The sequence below is a fragment of the Lynx rufus genome, unplaced genomic scaffold, assembly GCF_022079265.1.
Source record: "Lynx rufus isolate CCGP_SWC_20201006 ecotype Redwood Valley unplaced genomic scaffold, mLynRuf1.p SCAF_15, whole genome shotgun sequence".
In the NCBI taxonomy this organism is placed as follows: Eukaryota; Metazoa; Chordata; class Mammalia; order Carnivora; family Felidae; genus Lynx; species Lynx rufus.
The window spans coordinates 62,042,370-62,060,897 of record NW_025814829.1 but is presented as its reverse complement, the minus strand read 5'-3'; the positions used below and the strand labels follow the sequence as shown (position 1 = coordinate 62,060,897).

At 48.0% G+C, this 18,528-nt stretch overlaps 1 protein-coding gene across 1 annotated transcript in view; it reads left to right on the top strand.

The window, feature by feature from the left end:
* DNAH14 (dynein axonemal heavy chain 14) overlaps window positions 1–18,528 on the top strand; it is a 312,531-nt gene that overhangs the window by 193,866 nt on the left and 100,137 nt on the right. The window contains 4 exon segments of the mRNA XM_047076479.1: window positions 3,490–3,657; window positions 4,522–4,614; window positions 13,798–13,995; window positions 16,971–17,132. Of these exon segments, the coding sequence (XP_046932435.1) occupies window positions 3,490–3,657; window positions 4,522–4,614; window positions 13,798–13,995; window positions 16,971–17,132 (621 nt within the window).

The following is an 18,528-nucleotide window of genomic DNA, read 5'->3' as shown; positions in this document are numbered from 1 at the left end:
ACGGTCAACCAACTGAGCCGCCCAGATGCCTCCTTAGACATTTCTATGGTATTAATGAAAGGAGCTTTATTAGCAATCCCCTTTTTTCACTTGATAATGTCTAAATAAGTCTCGATTTGATACGATGGAAATGATCGGGTCTGGATGCCTCTGCTCGTGCATTTGGCCTCCGTGAGCCCTGAGGCTGCTCATTTCTCTCCAGGCCGGGCAGGCGTGTGCACTCGCGGTACCCGCGCCCCCTTCAACTTTGTCCTCCCAGGTGCCCTGTGGTCCAGGTCCCGAAGGAAGGAAGGAGGTTCCATGGACCGGCCCACGAGGGTTGTAAGGAAGCGGAGGGACGAGCTCAGGGCCTTTGAGGGGCCTCCTTGCTGGCTCCTCTCAGGAGAATTAGGGAGATGCTTTGGAATTCCTTTCCAGAGGTGACGCCTCTGTTCTTTTCTGTCTTCTTGGTGGTGCCTCTTTCTCTCGGCCCATTTGCAGGAGCCCAGGAAAGATGACAAATTCAAAGGTACTTCTATATTTACAACAGTAAAAACAGAATGTTGGAACACAGACCTTGTCCATAGAGATACACACATGAACATAAACTCAGAATACGACACGTGCACGGGTATGTCAATCTGTGTTCGTGAACATACGTACTTTTCACACGAGACACAAATTCAGAAAACTTTCAAAAATATTTTCTAGGGGCGCCTGGGTGGCTCAGTCGGCTGAGCGTCCGACTTGGGCTCAGGTCGTGATCTCACAGTTTGTGAGTTCGAGCCCCGCGTCAGGCTCTGTGCTGACAGCTCGGAGCCTGGAGCCTGCTTCGGATCCTCTGTCCTCCTCTCTCTGCCCCTTCTCCGCTTCACTGTGTCTCTCAAAACACACACACATATTAAAAACAACAACTATTCTCTAGACACTCTCATCCTTATTTTTTTCTAATCCAAGTTCCCTGCTCCTCCGTCCAGATCCCTCTTGCTGTCTTCATGTTAACGCACATCACTCCGCCCGCCAATCTTTTTTTTTTTTTTTTTTAACATCTAGTAAAATAATCCTGCTAAGTGCCCAGGGGTAATCCTTCCTATGCCCGTGTTCAGCTCCACCTCCACTCTCTTGTGGAGTCTCTCAGGGCTTGGCCGGCGGCCGGTTCTCCTTCCTCGGACCTGGGGGTAGCCCGCATACCCACCTCGTAGTCTGAGGTGAGAATTAATGGCACTAATTTACGTCAGGTGTTTAGAACAGCTTCTGAGGGAGGAACTAGACCTTATATCGACGCTGCGAATATAGACAGGTGGTTTGGCAGAAAGAACCTGAACTCCAAAGCCAGACCTTGGTTTGCCGTCCAGATCTGTCTCGTGCTCCCTGGGGTACTTCACGCTCAACCCGCAAAACCACCTGCAAGACCGTCCGGTGTTTGTCCACTGTGCCCTCTGCACCGCCCGGTCGCCCTGGCCCGGTGTTTCCCACCTCGGGTCGGGGGTGTGGCACACCCACCCAGGCCCGCAGCCGCACCAGAAACCTCGGCATCTCAGCCCATGTGGTGGCCGGAAGGTAGCAGTGTCCCCTGTCTCTGCCTCCACTCGGTGGGTCCCTCCCCAGGCGCGCCTCTGGCCACCCCTCAAGATCCAGCTCGCACTTCCTCTTTCGGCGGATTTTTCTGGCCAACACCATACCCTTTCTAGTTTGAGAGTCCCCTCTCTGTATCTTCCTAGGACTCTGGACTCTTCCTACCTTACAACTTATGATCACGTGATTACTTACCTCTCCCTCCAGCCTCTGAGTCCATGAGAATGAAGTCATTGATTTTTCTCTGTTCCTAAGTCTCCAGAATTTAGCACCCTCCTTACTCTCAGTTGGTGCTTGATAAAGATATCTGGGGGGAAGGGAGGGAGGGAGGGAGGGAGGGAGGAGGGGAAGGGTAGGAAGGAAAGGATGCAGAAACTTTGCTAAAATAACTACCTAAAGAGAGCCCATTCCTGCCCCCGGTGAAGTTCCTAAACTCTCTCCTGTAGATGCCGACTGCAGTTCGGATTTAGGGCTTTGCTAGACCGGGGCCGCCTGGGTGGCTCAGTGGGTTAAGCGTCTGACTCTTGATTTCCGCTCAGGTCACGATCTCACGGTTCCTGAGTTCAAACCCCGTGTGGGGCTCAGTGCTGACAGTGCAGAGCCTGCTTGGGATTCTCTGTCTCTCTCTGTGTCGTATTTTATTTATGATTTATTATTTATTTATTTCACAAGCTTAAAAAAAAAAAAAAAAGACTTTGCTAGACCAAGCAATAGCTGTAGAGGGGGTAGGACACGAGTTTGCCCTAGACTCCTGCCCTGTGGCGGGCCGCAACAGCTGCGGCGCCCCAAGTTAAAGACAGAGTAACAAACCTTCCCGAAGGACAGAAGGTCACCAGTTAACCCCGTGCGAACGAGGGTGTATGCAGTATCAGTCCGTCAGCTGGTCGGCTGGCTGGCTTTTTAAACAACAACATGCGGTGACGCTGACAGCAGCTAACGCTGGGAGCGCGCCTGTTTTCAGAGAGGGTCTCCAAGGCATCCCTGCGAGGTACGTTCCGTTGTTACCCTCACTTTACAGATGAAGACACTGAGGCGGAGAGGGGCTGGGAGCTTGTCCGAGGTGACAGAGCTCGTTAGGTGCTGGGGTCCTCCAAACCCAGGGTAGCTGCCTCCAGGTGCCCCCGGAACCGGAGCCTCGACCTTGTCTCCCGAGGGCCCGTCAGGAAGTTGCGTGCCGGACACCACGTGACGGCAGTGCCGGGACCCCACGCAGGGGGCGTGTCTCTGGAAGGGCCGAGACAGGTCCACGCACATGCCGCGAGGACGGGACCAAGAAGGAATGCTCCCTCCCCCTAGTTTTAGGGGAGCAGGACACGGTCCGACTTCAAAGGGGAGGTAGCCCGTGACCTTGGTACGAAAGATGGGAGCTGGCCCCAGGGGAACAGGATGGTGTCGTTGTTGACTAAAGTACAGACTTTATTTGGAATCGCCAGCGTTTAATTAAGCATTCGTGGAGGCGGGGAGATTGCAGTTTGTCTGGGAACCATCATCACGTGGATTGGTTTGCGAAACCACCACCGCGGTCGTGACCTAGAACTGTTCCCCGCCCCCACCCCTGCTACCAGCTGCACGGTGGTATTTAACACACGGATAAGGGAAGAGTCTTTATTTTTCATTGTTGGCGACACTTCAAGTTGCTATTTCCACAACAGGGGCTCTTAGGGCCGGCAGGCCTTCAGGGAGACCGTAGACGGAAGTCCACGTCAGTGCGTGTGGTTTCCTTCGCAGCCCCTGTATGTTACTCTCTGCACTTAAAATACCGTCCCGAGAAAGGCTGCATAGGCCTCGCTGCCTAAAAAGGTCCGTGGCACAAAAAGGTGAAGAACCCCCGGATCGACTGTGCCCAGAGCTTCTCCGGAGTAGATATATTACATTCGTTTTCATAACAAGTAGAATTTTGCTCTTAACAGATATTCAATTATGATCTTACAGTAGATTAATTGGACCAAAGAAAAACTGATGGACGACTCAATTGTCTTTGTGGATTTCTTGGATATAAACAAGCCTCACAGAAAAAAGTTCTATCAGAGCACCAGCGACTGTGAGAAACTGGCCAGTGTACTGAGTGAATTCCAAATGAAGCTGAGTTTATCATCCTCGGAGGTACAGACACGCACCATGTGAAATCGGAGCAGTGCTGTACTTGTGTGCGCGCGCGTGCGCGTGTGTGTGCCCGCGAGTGTAAGAAGGAGCAGGGGAAGGGTGTGCGCCCCCATCAGGCGGACCACTGGAACTGCAGGTTTCCACGGCTCCGTCCTGGCTGGCTTCCGCTAGCAGGGCGCGTTGTAAGCCAGGTGCACGACTCAGGCTGTGGGCGCTGCGGGGTCAGGGCGAGAGGAGCTGAGAAATGCAGGAGAGGCCGAGGCCGCTTCGGGAACAGCCCCCCTTACGTCGCGGTCGTGGGCAGAATGGTGTCGGCACAGAGGTGCCCTCCAAGTCACAGACGCCGTGACCCCATTTCCTGGGAACCCCCCTCCCCGCCCCCATGTCCCGCCCCTAACAGAGCAGTGGAGGCACAACTTGGATGCTGTTGCTTCCCCGCTCCTCCTCTCTCCAACCCATACCCCCTCCTCCTCCTCCCTCTCCTCCTCCTTCCAGCCAGAACCTCCCTCCCACCCCTCCTCCTCCCTCCAGCCCAAACCCCCCTCCTCCCCCTCCTTTCTCCAGCCTATACCTTCTCCTCCTCCTCCTCCTTCCTCTCTTCCTCCCCCTCCTCCTCCCTCCAGCCCGAACCCCCTCCTCCCCCTCCTCCTCCCCCCAGCCCATACTATCCCCCCCGGCATGCCCACAGGAACACTGACGTAGGGACAGGCCTCATCACACACGTTTCCCTTCCACACGTGTGACCCAGTTGACGGGATTGGAGAATATTGAGTCTCACTCCTGGGTCCCTGTATGTACAGCTGCAGTGAACACGTGGTTTGCCTGTGCCTCCAAGCAGTTTTCTTGTCCCCTTTCCTCTCCCAGACTTCTCCTTCCATGGTGTTCTTCAAGGAAGCCATAGAACACATCGCAAGAGCGGCCAGGGTCCTCCGGCAGCCGGGGAGTCACATGTTACTGGTAGGGATTAAATTGCTCAGATATTTTTTTTTTTTTTAATTTTTTTTTTTTTATGTTTATTTATTTTTGAGACAGAGAGAGACAGAGCATGAACGGGGGAGGGGCAGAGAGAGAGGGAGACACAGAATCGGAAGCCGGCTCCAGGCTCCGAGCCATCAGCCCAGAGCCCGACGCGGGGCTCGAACTCACGGACCGCGAGATCGTGACCTGAGCTGAAGTCGGACGCTCAACCGACTGAGCCACCCAGGCGCCCCAAATTGCTCAGATATTTTTAAGCTCGCAAAGTAAACATTGAGGAGGTCTGATAAAATCTCCCTCGCTTACAGAAGTCCTACTTATGCCAACTTTGTACCAGTGGAAGCTTGCAGCCATCGAGCCCCGCGGCAAGACCATTTTCCTCTCTAGGGTTTGCATAAGACATGTATCCACAAAGAAAAATGCTTGGTTTGGGAAGGCAGGTGATGGCACTGTCACCGTCTGTCACATGTCCCCAGCACTAGCGCAGCCTCTGTGCAGGTGGAACTTGAGAACAGTGTACTTACTGGAAGATTGACTTAGAAACATGAGTCTTCACACAAAGTTCTACCTCTCACGAAAGCAAGTGGGAGTTAGATTTTTGGACAATCCCCAAGTAACTGGACTAGAGGAAAGCTTTCAGGAGGCTCAGTGAAGTCCAACATATTCGGCCAATTACACGAATCATGTTATTCGTGAACATTTAAGCTACCGTTCATGACTATTACTTATCTATTTCATACTATTGTAACTATTTGCTTAACACCATTCTTTTCCCAGAAGTGCTAGAGCTTTCTTTAAACAGATGTGTGCAAGACTAATTAAAAGGAGTTAAAATTTGAAAAATTGAATGGAAGTAAAAACACGAAAGCCAGTACTTTCTCCACCAAAACGCTCCCTTTACTAGCCTTTCTCACCTCATAAACGGCACCCGCGTAGATCTGCTCTGGCCAGAAAGCCAGGAACCCCTCATTCTTGAGGCGTCTCCGTCACACCCCACCCTCGGTCATCAGTATGTCCTGGCGATGCGACTTCTGAGATGTATTCCAAGTCTGCTCTCTTGTACGCATCTCCGCTGTCGCCACCCTGCCCGGGCCGCTCCCACCTCCCCTGGGCTCCTGCAGCCGCTTGCCTCCCGCAGTCCCTGTCACTCGTCCCTTGATTCCACTTCCTAGTCCTTAGTGCTATCTGATCTGATCTATTTAATTTGTCACTTACTTATTATGTCTCCACTTTGGAACAGAAGCTCTAACAGCGATGATTTCCTCTGTCTTATTTCCACTATCAGCACGTTATTTTTTTACTCCCAAATGGTACATAGTCTCCATTTGCTTCTTTTACCACAAAGTGACTCTTTCTTTCCTAACAACAAGTAAGTTTACCAAAAGTTCTCAATTCTAAAATTCCTGAGATTGCATTCAGAACAATATTTTAAAACATAACACTCAGCTGGAAGCTTGCCTCCTTAACGATGCTTTCTCACGGCGCTATCATCGTATCAGAGGCCCTGTTAAAATACAAGGTAAAGCCTGGCAAGTCCCTGTTTCCTCTCTGATCCTGTGTCTACTTTTCCCAGTTTAACACCATCAATAGATCTTTGCCCTGGGTCAAGCTAGCACTAGGGTTCACTTGTGTAAAACAGTAATATGGGGGCGCCTGGATGGCCCAGTCAGTTGAGTGTGCAACTCTTGATTTCAGCTCAGGTCATGATCTCACGGTTGTGGGATTGAGCCCTGCATTGGGCTCTGTGCTGACAGCATGGAACCTGCTTGGGATTCTCTCTCTTCCCCCCCCCCCGCCCCCCTCCTCCTCTCTCTCTCTCTCTCTCTCTCTCTCTCAATAAATAAATAAATGTTTTTTTTTTAATTTTTTAAATTTATTTTTAAGACAGAGAGAGACAGAGCATGAGTGGGGATGGGGCAGAGAGAGAGGGAGAGACAGAATCCCAAGCAGGCTCCAGGCTCTGAGCTGTCAGCCCAGAGCCCGACGCGGGGCTCGAACTCACAGACCACGAGATCGTGACCTGAGCCGAAGTCGGACGCTTCACCGACTGAGCCCCCCAGGCGCCCCTAAACATTTTTATTTTTAAAAAATAAAAATAAAACCAAAAAGTCACAGCTGGCATTAAAAACAAAACAAAAACAAAAAACAGCAACATGACTGAAAGCTGACCCAGCCTGAGGCTTCAGCAAGAAGAGGCAGCTGGAAGGAGTGTGATGACTTGACGAAGAACATTTAAAACAGATTTAAAAATACACAAGAGCTATATTCGTTAATTCAAATGAGCTTAGTTGAATAGGTAAGCAACAAATCCTACATGACTGTTAAAAGTAAGCGTTACTTAGTTCAGCTGCATTGTGTCACCGAACTACCACAGCCAGAAAATAAGCTTCTAGAGGCTGCCCTCCCACCTTGGCTCATGGCTCCTGTCTCCAAAACCGGCAACATGGCATCTTTCGGACCCTTCAGCTGTCACACCGCTCCCTCTGTCTCTCCATCTGACCACAGCTAGGAGAGGTTCCCTGTTTTTAAGGACTCATATATTTAGACTGGGTCCAACCAGATTATCCGAAATCATCTCCCCGTTTCAAGGTCGTTAATTTTAATCACACTGGCAATGTCTTTTTGCCATATAAGGTAATCCATTCACAGGTTCTAGGGACATATTTGGGGGTGAGGGCGAGGGTTGCAAGGGTATTATCCTGCCTAACACAGACAGTACAAATATATATTTCTTTTAACTGCTTTTAAACACGGGTACATAAAACAATAATTATAAAATTGTTAGGCTTATGACATAAATATTTAGTATCTATAATAATAGCACAAAAGAGGAAGGAGCAAATGGAGTTATACTGAAGCAAACTTTCTATGTTTTACTGGACTTAAGCCAGTATTAATCTGGAGTAGATAAAATATCCAGCATAATTCCTAGACAAACCATGAAAAAAAACTCAAAAAATACATTATAAAAAACAACAAATGAATTAAAATAGAACTCTAGAAAATATTGAGTTAACGCTAAAAGAAGGTAGTAAAGGAGAAACAAAAGGGAAAAAGACACAAGACATGTAAAAAACAGCAAAATGGCAGACGTAAATCAAATCATATCAATCATAACATTAAATATAAATCCATGAAATGTTCCCATAAAAAGACAGAGATTGTAGGAAGCATTTGTAAAAGGACAAACTCCAAGCATACGCCATCAACAAGAGTTGCACTTTAGATTCAAAGACACAGAATGGTTGAACGTGGAAAGATGGAGAAAGATAAGTCATGCCAACAATTCCCACAAGAGAGTTGGAGTGGTGATACTAATATCAGACAAAATACGCTTTTCAGGGAAAAAAAGTGTTCTGAGGGAAAAGAAAGATGCTGTTATGATAAAAGGATCAATCACCAGAAAGATATAACAGTTATAAACACACACACACACACACACACACACACACCCCTAACGACTAAGCCCAAAATATGTGACGCCAAACAGACAGCAGCGAAGAGAGAGAAGTCAGCATTTCAACAGCAATGATTGGAGACTCGATGTCCCCACTCTCAATAACTGGTAGAGCTGCTAGATAAAAATCAGCGAGGACGTAAACACATCGATGATATTGTAAAACAACTTGACCTAGTTGACATATATAGAAGACCCCATCTAGCAGCAGCAAAGTACATGTCCTTCTGAAGCTCACTGGAACATTCTCCAGCATAGACCACCCGCCAGGCTCTAACACAGGCCTCAAAGTTAAAAGGATTGAAGTCATTCGAAGTAGGTCCTCTAACCACAATAGAATTAAAGCAGAAATCAGTAACAGAAAGAAACTTGACATATTCACAAGCATGTGAAATTTTAACAACATATCCCTATGAGTCAAAGCAGAAATCACAAGAGATATTAGAAAATACTTTGAGATGGATAAAAACACAAGATACATAGAGCGGTGCTTGGAGGGAGATTTACAGCTATCAATGCCGATATTTTTAAAAAGAAGAAAAATCTCAACCTTCCACATTAGGAAACTACAAGAAGGAAAGAAAACCCAGCGCAAGCAGAAAGGAAGAACCAATAAAGATGAGAGAAGAAAGTAGAGAACAGAAGCACAATAGAGAATATCAATGAAACCAAAGGTTTGCTCTTTGAAAAGATCAACAAAATTGACAAACCAAGAAAAAAAGAGAAAGAAAAGTCCATTATTAAAATTATTGAAACCAGGAATTAAGGAGAGGACGAAACTACCAACATTAAAGAAATAAAGGTTCTACAAGAATATTGTGAACACCTGTCTGCCTGCACATCGGATGGCCCAGAGGAAACGGACACTTGCTGGGAAGACACAGATGATTGAACTAAGGAAACCAGAAGTCTGAATAGACCTCCACAACGAGATTTAACTGGGAATTTGAAAACTTCCCATGAAGAAAAGCCCAGGGCCAAACGGCTTCCCTGGAAAAATCTGTCCAACATTTAAGAAACAATTAAATGAATCCTTACAAACTCTTCCAGAGAATAGAGGAGGGAACAGATCACAACCCACCCACGAGGCCAGTATCGCCCGATACCAAAACCAGAGAGACACATCAAGGCAAGAGAACACTACAGACCAAGATCTCTTGTGAATAGGGTTGTAAATTTCCCGAACAAGGAATCCGTGACCCAAATGCGGCAACATGCTAGGTATCCTCCGCGGTGGCCAAGTGAGACTTCTCCCAGGAACGCGTGTCTGCATTAATATCCAGAAAGCGGTGCTGCGGTGAATCGTATTAATACGACACAGGGCAAAAACCACAGGAGTGTCTGTGCAGAAAATGTGTTTGATAGAATCCAACACCATTTATGATCATTTTAAACTCTCAGCAAAAAGAAACAGAAGGGAGCTTCACCAGCCTATAAAAGGCATCTGTGAAAAACTTGTAGTTAGCCTCATGCTTACTGGTGAAAGAATGTTTTTCCCTCAGACCGGGAACAAAGCAAGGATGTTGTCTCTCACAATTTCTACTCAGCCATACACTGGTGCCTCAGCCGATGCGGTTAGACAAGAAAAAGGGGGGAAAAAGGCATCCAGATACTTATAAGAAGTAAAACTGTCTTTATTCACAATCCACATGATCCTGTTTCTAGAAAATCCTAAGGATGAACTACCTGATTAAAAATAGTCCAAGGGACACCTGATTCAGTCGGTTAAGAGCCCGACTTCATCTCAGGTCATGATCTCACAGTTGGTGAGTTCAAGCCCCACATCGGGCTCTGTGCTGACAGCTCAGAGCCTGGAGCCTGCTTCCAATTATGTGTCTCCCTCTTTCTCTGCCCCTCCTTTCTGCGCACGCTGTCTCTCTAATAAAACATTAAAAATTAAAAAAAAAACATAGTAGGAATTGCTAGCAAGGATACTCGGTTTTTTCGCTGGTGGGAAGGCAAAATGGCACAGTCACTTTGAAAGATAAGTTGGTGGGTGTTTACAAAACTAAATGTAGCCTCACCCCATAGTCTAGCAGTCACGCTCCCAACATATTTGAAAACTTATATCCTCACAAAAACCTTTCCATGCGTGATGATAGTGACTTCATTCTAAACCTGACACAACCAAAACGTCCTTCAATAAGAGATGAAGTGGAGTACAATGGAATATTATCCAAAGACCTGAAGAAATGAAATAATCAAGCCGCAGAAAGACATGGGCAAATCGTAAAGGCTTGTTGCTGAGTGAAATAAGTCAGTCTGGAAATCCTACACACCGTGCGATTCCAGCCCTGTGACATTCTGGAAGCAGCAAAACCATAGAGATGACACATGATTGGGGGTCGGCACGGGCTCGCAGAGAGAAGGGAGGGTGAGACACCTGCTGTCGGAGAGGAGCGGCTATTCTGTACGATGCTGTAAGGAGGAACAGGAACAAGTGTGTGTCCAGGCCAAAGAGAGAACCTTGATGTATAAAACTTTCAAAAAGTCATTTAGGCGGTCGGGGGTCCCGGGATGGAGTGCAGAACGTGACAGGACGATCAGACTGTTGCCGAAGGTGCAGCGGGCTCCCCGAAGAGGGTGGGGGGGAAAGGAAGTGACCTGAGGAACTCTGGAAATGAGTGGCGTCTGTAAGACCAAAGGTGGAGGAAACCGCTCGTGAGCACTGATCCGGAGCTGATGGAGTGGTGTCCGTGGGAGGACGGTTAACTTCTGATGCCACCATATGTACGTACGTACGTGTCACAGCTGAACAGTTAGGTAAAGGATGGCACGCGGGGCAGCCAGTGTTCTCACTACGGGAGTAGGCAGTTCAGACGAGCCAGCGGAAGAGGCGACAGTGATCCGCGGAGTGACGGATGAGAGGTGAAGACCTCAGTCGAACTCACGTTGGATTTAACATGGATGGTTACATACAGACGTACTTACGGGAAAGTGTGCGTGCACACAGGTTGGCATACAACCGCAAGTGTCCTCGTTGTATCAGCCGAGAGAAGCTGGAAACGTGCAGCGGGAACACAGGCACACCCAGCACCCAGGTCTTGGTTTCTGATGCCATCCTTCAATAAAAGGGCCAGGGCTCCTGGGGAAAATGGCTTACTGAGGGCTGGCATGAGAGGCACCGTATGAGCATGGAATGTCTTGACTTGTAGGGCCAGAAAGGAAGTGCTTCAAAAGACTCTCAGTGACAGGAGTATGTCAGAGGGATAAAAGGAGCCAACTCGGAGATCTCCCGGTGGCCGTACCCCAAAACAACAAAACAAAGTAGCATTGGTTATAACTCAAATGATAAATCTCCCTGAGTCCATGCATGTAAAAACATGATTGGATAAACAAGTGGGGGAAAGAGACACATCTCCCATACAGAATTCTAAATAATGTATGCAGATATCTGCCCGCAAGGAGTTGGAGCATAACTACCCCCTCCTTGACTGTGAGCTGCTATCAGTGACTTTCCCCCAAAGGGTGCAGAGTGGAAAGGGGGAAAAGCAGTAACTTCACAGTGGAGAAGCCTGACACACACAACATTATCTAGGTGGCCAAGGTCAGCATCGACGGTGATGAATCATGTTGGTAAATGGCACTTTATCACTGTGGTCTTCCCACCCCAAAGCACGTACCCCTAGTGCGGTCACAAGGAAAACACCAAGAAGGTCCCAACCACGACGCCTGACCAGCACTCTTCAAAACTGCCCAGGTCATCAAAACCAAACAAACAAGAACGAAAAGTCTGAAACCGTCATAGGCCAGAGGAACCTGTGGAGATTTAACTACTAAATGTGATGTGGTGTCCTTGATAGGACCCTGACCCAGAAGGGGACGTTAAGGGAAAACGTCGGAACGCCAAATAATGTATGGATCTAGTTAATAATTATGTATCAGTATTGTTTCATTAGTGGTAACAAATGCATCCTACTAGTTAGATGTTCGTAGGGGAAACTGGATGTCGGGTATATGACAATTATCTTTTGTATCTTGGCAATTTTATTGTAAATCAAAACCCTCCTAAAATTTTTTTTAAAAAACTTATTTTTTTTTAATGGACAAGAGATTTAACTAGATAATTCACTAGAGAAGATGCATGAATCCTAGTAAGCATGCAAAAAAAATAGTCAACATCATTAATCCTCAGGGAAACGCAACTTGAAACCACACTGAGATGTCACCACACATCTACTTGAATGACTGTCGTCAAAAAGATGGTCAGTAGCCAGTGTTGACCAGGATGTGGATAAACTGGACCTCGGATACATTGCTGATGTAAAACAGTTTGAGCATTTCTTCTGAAGTGAACCCAGATTTACCCTTTGACTGAGTGGTTCCATTCCTCCGTATCTACGCAAAAGAAAGTAAAACAAACGTTCTCTCAACGACTTGCACAGAAAGGATCACGGGAGCATTATTATAGCGGCCACAGAACGGAAACTCTCGGAACATCCATCAGTAGATGATGCATAAACAAAACGTGGTCTATCCCATCCAACAGGATACTATGTAGCAGTAAAAAGGAGCAAACTACTAACACACAGGAACTACACACCATCCTGCTGAGTGATGTGCAAAAGGCTTCATGTTTATGATTCAGTTTGTAGGAAACATCCAAACACTGCGAATCTGTAGAGACAGGAGCATGTTAATGGTTGCCTGGGACTGATGCCAGGATGAACACTATAGACAGGCCTTGGGGTATCTTTCTAAACATGGACTGTGGTGGGGGCGCCTGGAGGGCTCAGTCGGTTAAGCATACGACTCTTGATTTCAGCTTAGGTCATGATCTCATGGTTCGTGGGTTCGGGTCCCCGCGTTGGGCTTCGCGCTGACAGCATGGAGCTTGGAGCCTGCTTGGGATTCTCTGTCTTCCTCTCTCCCTGCCTCTCCCCTGCTCATGCTGTGGCTCTCACCTTCTCTCAAAATAAATCAATAAACTTTTTTTTAAAAAATGGACTGTGGTAACAGTTGCATAACTCTGTGATTTTAATAAAAATTATCAAATGGTACGTATGAAAGCCGGTGGTCTGTAAATTATACCCCAGTAGAGCTAATACTTTGGTAATAAAGGTAACACTTTGTCATGATTACCAAAGAGCACTTAAGTTTTTACTACTCAGAATAAAAGACCTACTTCAATTCTTTTTTTTTTATTTAAAAATTTTTTTTTTCAACGTTTATTTATTTTTGGGACAGAGAGAGACAGAGCATGAACGGGGGAGGGGCAGAGAGAGAGGGAGACACAGAATCGGAAACAGGCTCCAGGCTCTGAGCCATCAGCCCAGAGCCCGACGCGGGGCTCGAACTCACGGACCGCGAGATCGTGACCTGGCTGAAGTCGGATGCTTAACCGACTGCGCCACCCAGGCGCCCCATACTTCAATTCTTATAAATGAGAAATCAAATATTGGCAATAACAATGATTTTGTAAACCTGTCGATGCCATTTTTCCAGATGGGGTTATCTTTACAGTGAAGGCGTCTCATACATTTCAAGAGACCATAAAGAGCAAAGAAGAAAATACTGAATGTGTATGAACACCTTACAGAACTCTGATCAATGCTTTAGCTATGTTTAATGTGTTTCCCAGAAAGGTTATAAAAATAGGTACTTTCACTGTGTGAATTTTTGGTGCACAGACTTGGGAAACGGTGAAAGATTGAAAGATTCCCAGGGTGTCCATAGGAATCTCACGTTGGATTGTTCTTCTTCCAAAGATTGGAGTAGACGGGTGTGGGAAGGAAGCGTGTGCGACCCTGGCGTGTCACCTGATGGAGTGCAAGCTGTCCCCCGTGCCCTCAGCTCACAGTCAGGCCCATGTGGAGTTCAAAGAAGCCCTCAAAAGGGGGGTTATCCAAGCAGGATTAGAAGGGAGCCCCACCGCTTTGATAGTGGCTAACATAAACCTAAAGCAGGTAAGTACCTTTGATCTTTGTTATTTGCTGACGTTTGCTGTGTAAGTGGCTCCCCCGCCCCGCCCATTTAATATCCGGAAGGAAAATCTGGCCGGTCCCTGCTGTGTTGTTCATGATTCTGCCCTTCCCCACGCACAGCCCACAGAGGCCCTGGTTGGGAACCCACACTGCACGTGGTTTTGCATGAGCCCTACGACAGAAGCATTTTCCGTCTTTATAATTTTTGCTGTAATCAACGAAATATAATTTTCGTTGCGAGTAATTTGTCTGTGTAGCTGAACTTGTTTTCTAGTCTGGGTTTTGGGAAAAAAAACACAAAGACACAAAACAAAAAACGCTATCATCTGAATCCGCTGTCTACTCTGGGGCACAGCGTCCTGTGCTAATTTCACCGTGGAATTTAGCACTTTCCTTGCAGGAGATGCTTTGTTTACAGGTAAGCAAAACAAGCAAACAAAAAAATGCTAATCACCCAGCTACTTTTTTAATCCGTTGCTCGGTGTAAACCATGCCTTTCCACGGCCTCCACGGAACTGGGGAATCCGGCTCAGGTTGTAGTTACTTCTTTGTGGCGACATTTAAAGGCAACATTGTTTATGATCTATGATCCGACACTTAAAGGCAACATTGTTTATGATCTATGATCCGACATTTAAAGGCAACATTGTTTACGATCTGTGATCCAGACTCATACAGTTATGAGTGTTGTTTCACTTTCCTCTTGTTTCTTCTTTAATCCTGAGCCTCTGTCCCTAGAGTTTTGTTTTTCCTTCATGTGGTATTTTGAGGGTGAATCCGAGTGAGTGCTATGTTGTATCTGCTGTTCTCCATAGTGTCCAGTTTTCTGCCTTAATTATATGTCTTCCCTCTCCCAAATTTATTTTTTTTTAAGTTTTGTTTTTGTTTTTGTTTTTTGAGACAGAGACAGGGTGAGTGGGGGAGGGGCAGAGAGAAAGAGAATCCCAGGCAGGCTCCACGTGGTCAGCACAGAGCGCAAGGTGGGGCTCGAACACGTGATCCGTGAGATCGTGACCTGAGCCAAAACCAAGAGTCGGTGATCAACCAGCTTAGCCACCCAGGCACCCCTTCCTCTAGGTACCCCGCCCTCTTCCTCTGCTTGAGGTTTCTTCCAGGCACTTCTGGATGTCAGAGGATGTCCTGCCTCATGCCAGGGGCCTGCTGTTTCGTTCAAGAAATCATTTTTCAGAAGACCACTGTCAGGTCGAAGCTGAGATGGACCCATCTTACCCAGGACGTCAAGGTCATTGCATCTCGTCTCCACACTCTCCAGGTTTCTCCTGGCCGCATCATTGCTTTCCACGTGAATCCCCAAAATAGTGTCATGACCCTGTTAAATCAACATTCGTTAAGTGGAGCCCAGGGGGATGGTGAGCCGCAGTTCCGCCGAAGACGACGAGAGACGCTGAAATAGAGAAGTTTCTAACTCACGGGTCCTGCAAGAAGCACGCGGCCTGCCTCGAGGGACCGTGCGGGGAGGTCAAGGTGGGGTGCGGGCAGAGAGGCAGGACCCGGGGCGTGTGCCTTCATCGGGGTCTGTGAGTGGAGTGACTCGGGGTTCCCGGGTCGGGGCCAGATCTGTCCGCTCAAATCTAAAGAGCAGTGTTTCGGGGCACCTGGGTGGCTCAGTCGGTTAAGCGTCCGACTTCAGCTCAGGTCAGGTCACGATCTCGCGGTCCGTGAGTTCGAGCCCCGCGTCGGGCTCTGGGCTGATGGCTCAGAGCCTGGAGCCTGTTTCCGATTCTGTGTCTCCCTCTCTCTCTGCCCCTCCCCCATTCATGCTCTGTCTCTCTCTGTCCCAAAAATAAATAAAAAATAAAAAATAAAATGCAGATTATGGGGCGCCTGGGTGGCTCAGTCGGTTGAGCGTCCGACTTCAGCCAGGTCACGATCTCGCGGTCTGTGAGTTCGAGCCCTGCGTCAGGCTCTGGGCTGATGGCTCGGAGCCTGGAGCCTGCTTCCGATTCTGTGTCTCCCTCTCTCTCTGCCCCTCCCCCGTTCATGCTCTGTCTCTCTCTGTCCCAAAAATAAATAAAAAACGTTGAAAAAAAAAATTAAAAAAAAAAAAAAAGAGCAGTGTTTCAGTGCGCCCCCACGGGGGTCCTGTCTAAGGCGTGCACTCGGTACGGGGACCCCGGGTGGCGGGGAAGACCTACCAGGAGCTCGTTCCTGCTTGTCACTCTGCCGGCCACCGCGTGAGCGGCTGGCGTACCATCAGGGTCCCCGCAGGCTGCTCGGTGGGACAGAATAGATGCCGAGGCCGCGACACCACAGAGCAGCTAAAACTACCAGTGGGAAATCGGTGTGTTTCATAAGCCGAGTCCCGGGAGCGACAGGAAATCCGGTAGCCCCGCGTCAGCAATCCTGGCCCCGCTGGCCCCTGCCCGCCAGCTGGCTGCCCCCCCCCACCCCCGCCGGGGCTGAAACACCAGGAGCCTGAGGGGCCTGAGGGTGGTAGAAATGCATGTTTTTTAAATACGGCTTGGATTTATTCTTAAACTGAAAATGCTCGCGCTTTTCAGTAAGAACTCCTCTCGTAGAGTTTCTTTCACTGCCCTTTGTCCCCTGGCCCCTCTCTCGCTGGATCTGGAACCCTGCCGCCGTGTTGCTTGTAGCCCGTGCGTGTGTGGTGGTCTCCATGAGCCGTCTGGAGCCAGGTCCCCACGCCGCTCGTACCGCCCCCCACCCCCCACCCCTGCCATGCGTCTGGTCCCAGTGGCACGGGCGTTTGCATGCCCTCAGTACCGCACACGTCTCTCTCCTGTTCCACTGAATGAACGGAGGGACGACGCTTATTTTTACTCGGACAAAAAAGACATTGGATGGGTTTAAGAGAAGTTTAGCTTTCAAAAAAAAAAAAAAAAAATCAACCTGAATTGTCCTTAAATACTTTGGCCGTCTCAGTTTGGTGTGTTAAGAATGGAATCACTCCTGATTGAATATCCGTTTCACCTAAGGAGTCATTTTTGGAAGATTTGGACAGCGTTCTCAACTCGCAGAAAACCCTTGACTTGTTTGAAGATGACGAGCTGGGCTCCGTCGCGCTACAGATCCGATCCTTTGCTGAGCCGTCTGGTTCTGTTGACGACAGGCAGTCTTTACTCGGACTCTTCCAGAAGGTGCGCTCTTGTGGGTTCGCTTCAGCAAATTACCACTTACATTAAAAGTAGACACATGTATAATTCTGTACGTGGTTTCCCAGTTGGATCATTTTTTTTAGGTCTTTAAATGAGCCTTGTTTTTTTCTTTTTTTTAATCCTCTCAGGAAGGGATAAATGAGTTTTCGAAGCTATAACTAATGGGTCCACTCAAACCATCCCCACACATAGACACACACACATCACGCTCTTAGGGAAAGCCAAGATTAGCAAGGATCTGGGCCTGCCCGGTGATCAGGGGCTAAAGAAAATGGTGACAGTGAGAGGCAATGATGAGAGAATGAGGGGATGCCTGGGGGGCTCGGTCGGTTCAGCGTCTTACTCTGGATCTCAGCGCAGGTCATGATCTCACGGTTCGTGGGTTCGAGCCCTGCATCAGGCTCTGCGCTGACAGGGCGGAATCTGCTGGGGATCCTCTCTCTCTGCCCTTCCCCTGCTCGTGCTCTCTCTCTTTCTCAAAATAAATAAATAAACATGAGAATTTTTTTCTAAAGAAAAATAAGATAAAAAAGAGAAATAAGATCCTGGGAAGGGCGGGATCCAAGAGTCCTTTCGTCCTTTCGTCCCTTTGACAGCCCTGGAAGTGGCACAGGAGGAGTAATCCAGAGAGGGCAGGTGATAGTCAGAAGGAGCTCAGCAGTGGGGTCGGCAAAGGACTGGGTGGGAGGGAGACAGAGTCCAGACCAGCGAGCTGAGCTTTCTGTGTCCTAAAGGCGCGGTGACTGACCAGCGGCTCAGTGGAGACAGATGTGACCGCCCAGACCAGGTGTTCACAGGGGAAGGACCACAGGCCGACTTGTTTCTGGGGTCCGTTTCTGTCTATCATGGAGTCATCCGAAAATTGAACTGGGCCGTCTTCCATTCTCAGTGGACAGTTAGTGATCCGGCACAAGGAGAAGATGCAGAAAATTCCAGGAATGGGATCCACAATTAAGAGACAATGTCATATGAATGGATGTTTACGTTGAGTTATATTTTTATTTTATTTATTTATTTATTTGAGAGAGAGCAAGTGTGAGCGGAGGAGGGGCAGTGAGAGAGAGAATTCCAAGCATTCTCTGTGCTGTCAGCAAAGAGCCCAATGTGAGCTCAAACGCACAAACCATGAGATCATGACCTGAGCCAAAGAGTCAGACACTTAACCGACTGAGCCACCCAGGTGCCCCGAGTTATATTTTTTAAATGCTATGGCACAAAGAAAGAGCAATTTTTCTGATCACTGGTGGCACTCCAGTGCCTTGTTACCAAATTGGTGTATATAGATTATGATCAGTAAAAACAGCAAAGAAATTCTCATTTGGAGTGTAGAGAATAGTGCACACCAGAAGTAAAAAAACAGACCAAGAATCCCAGTTAG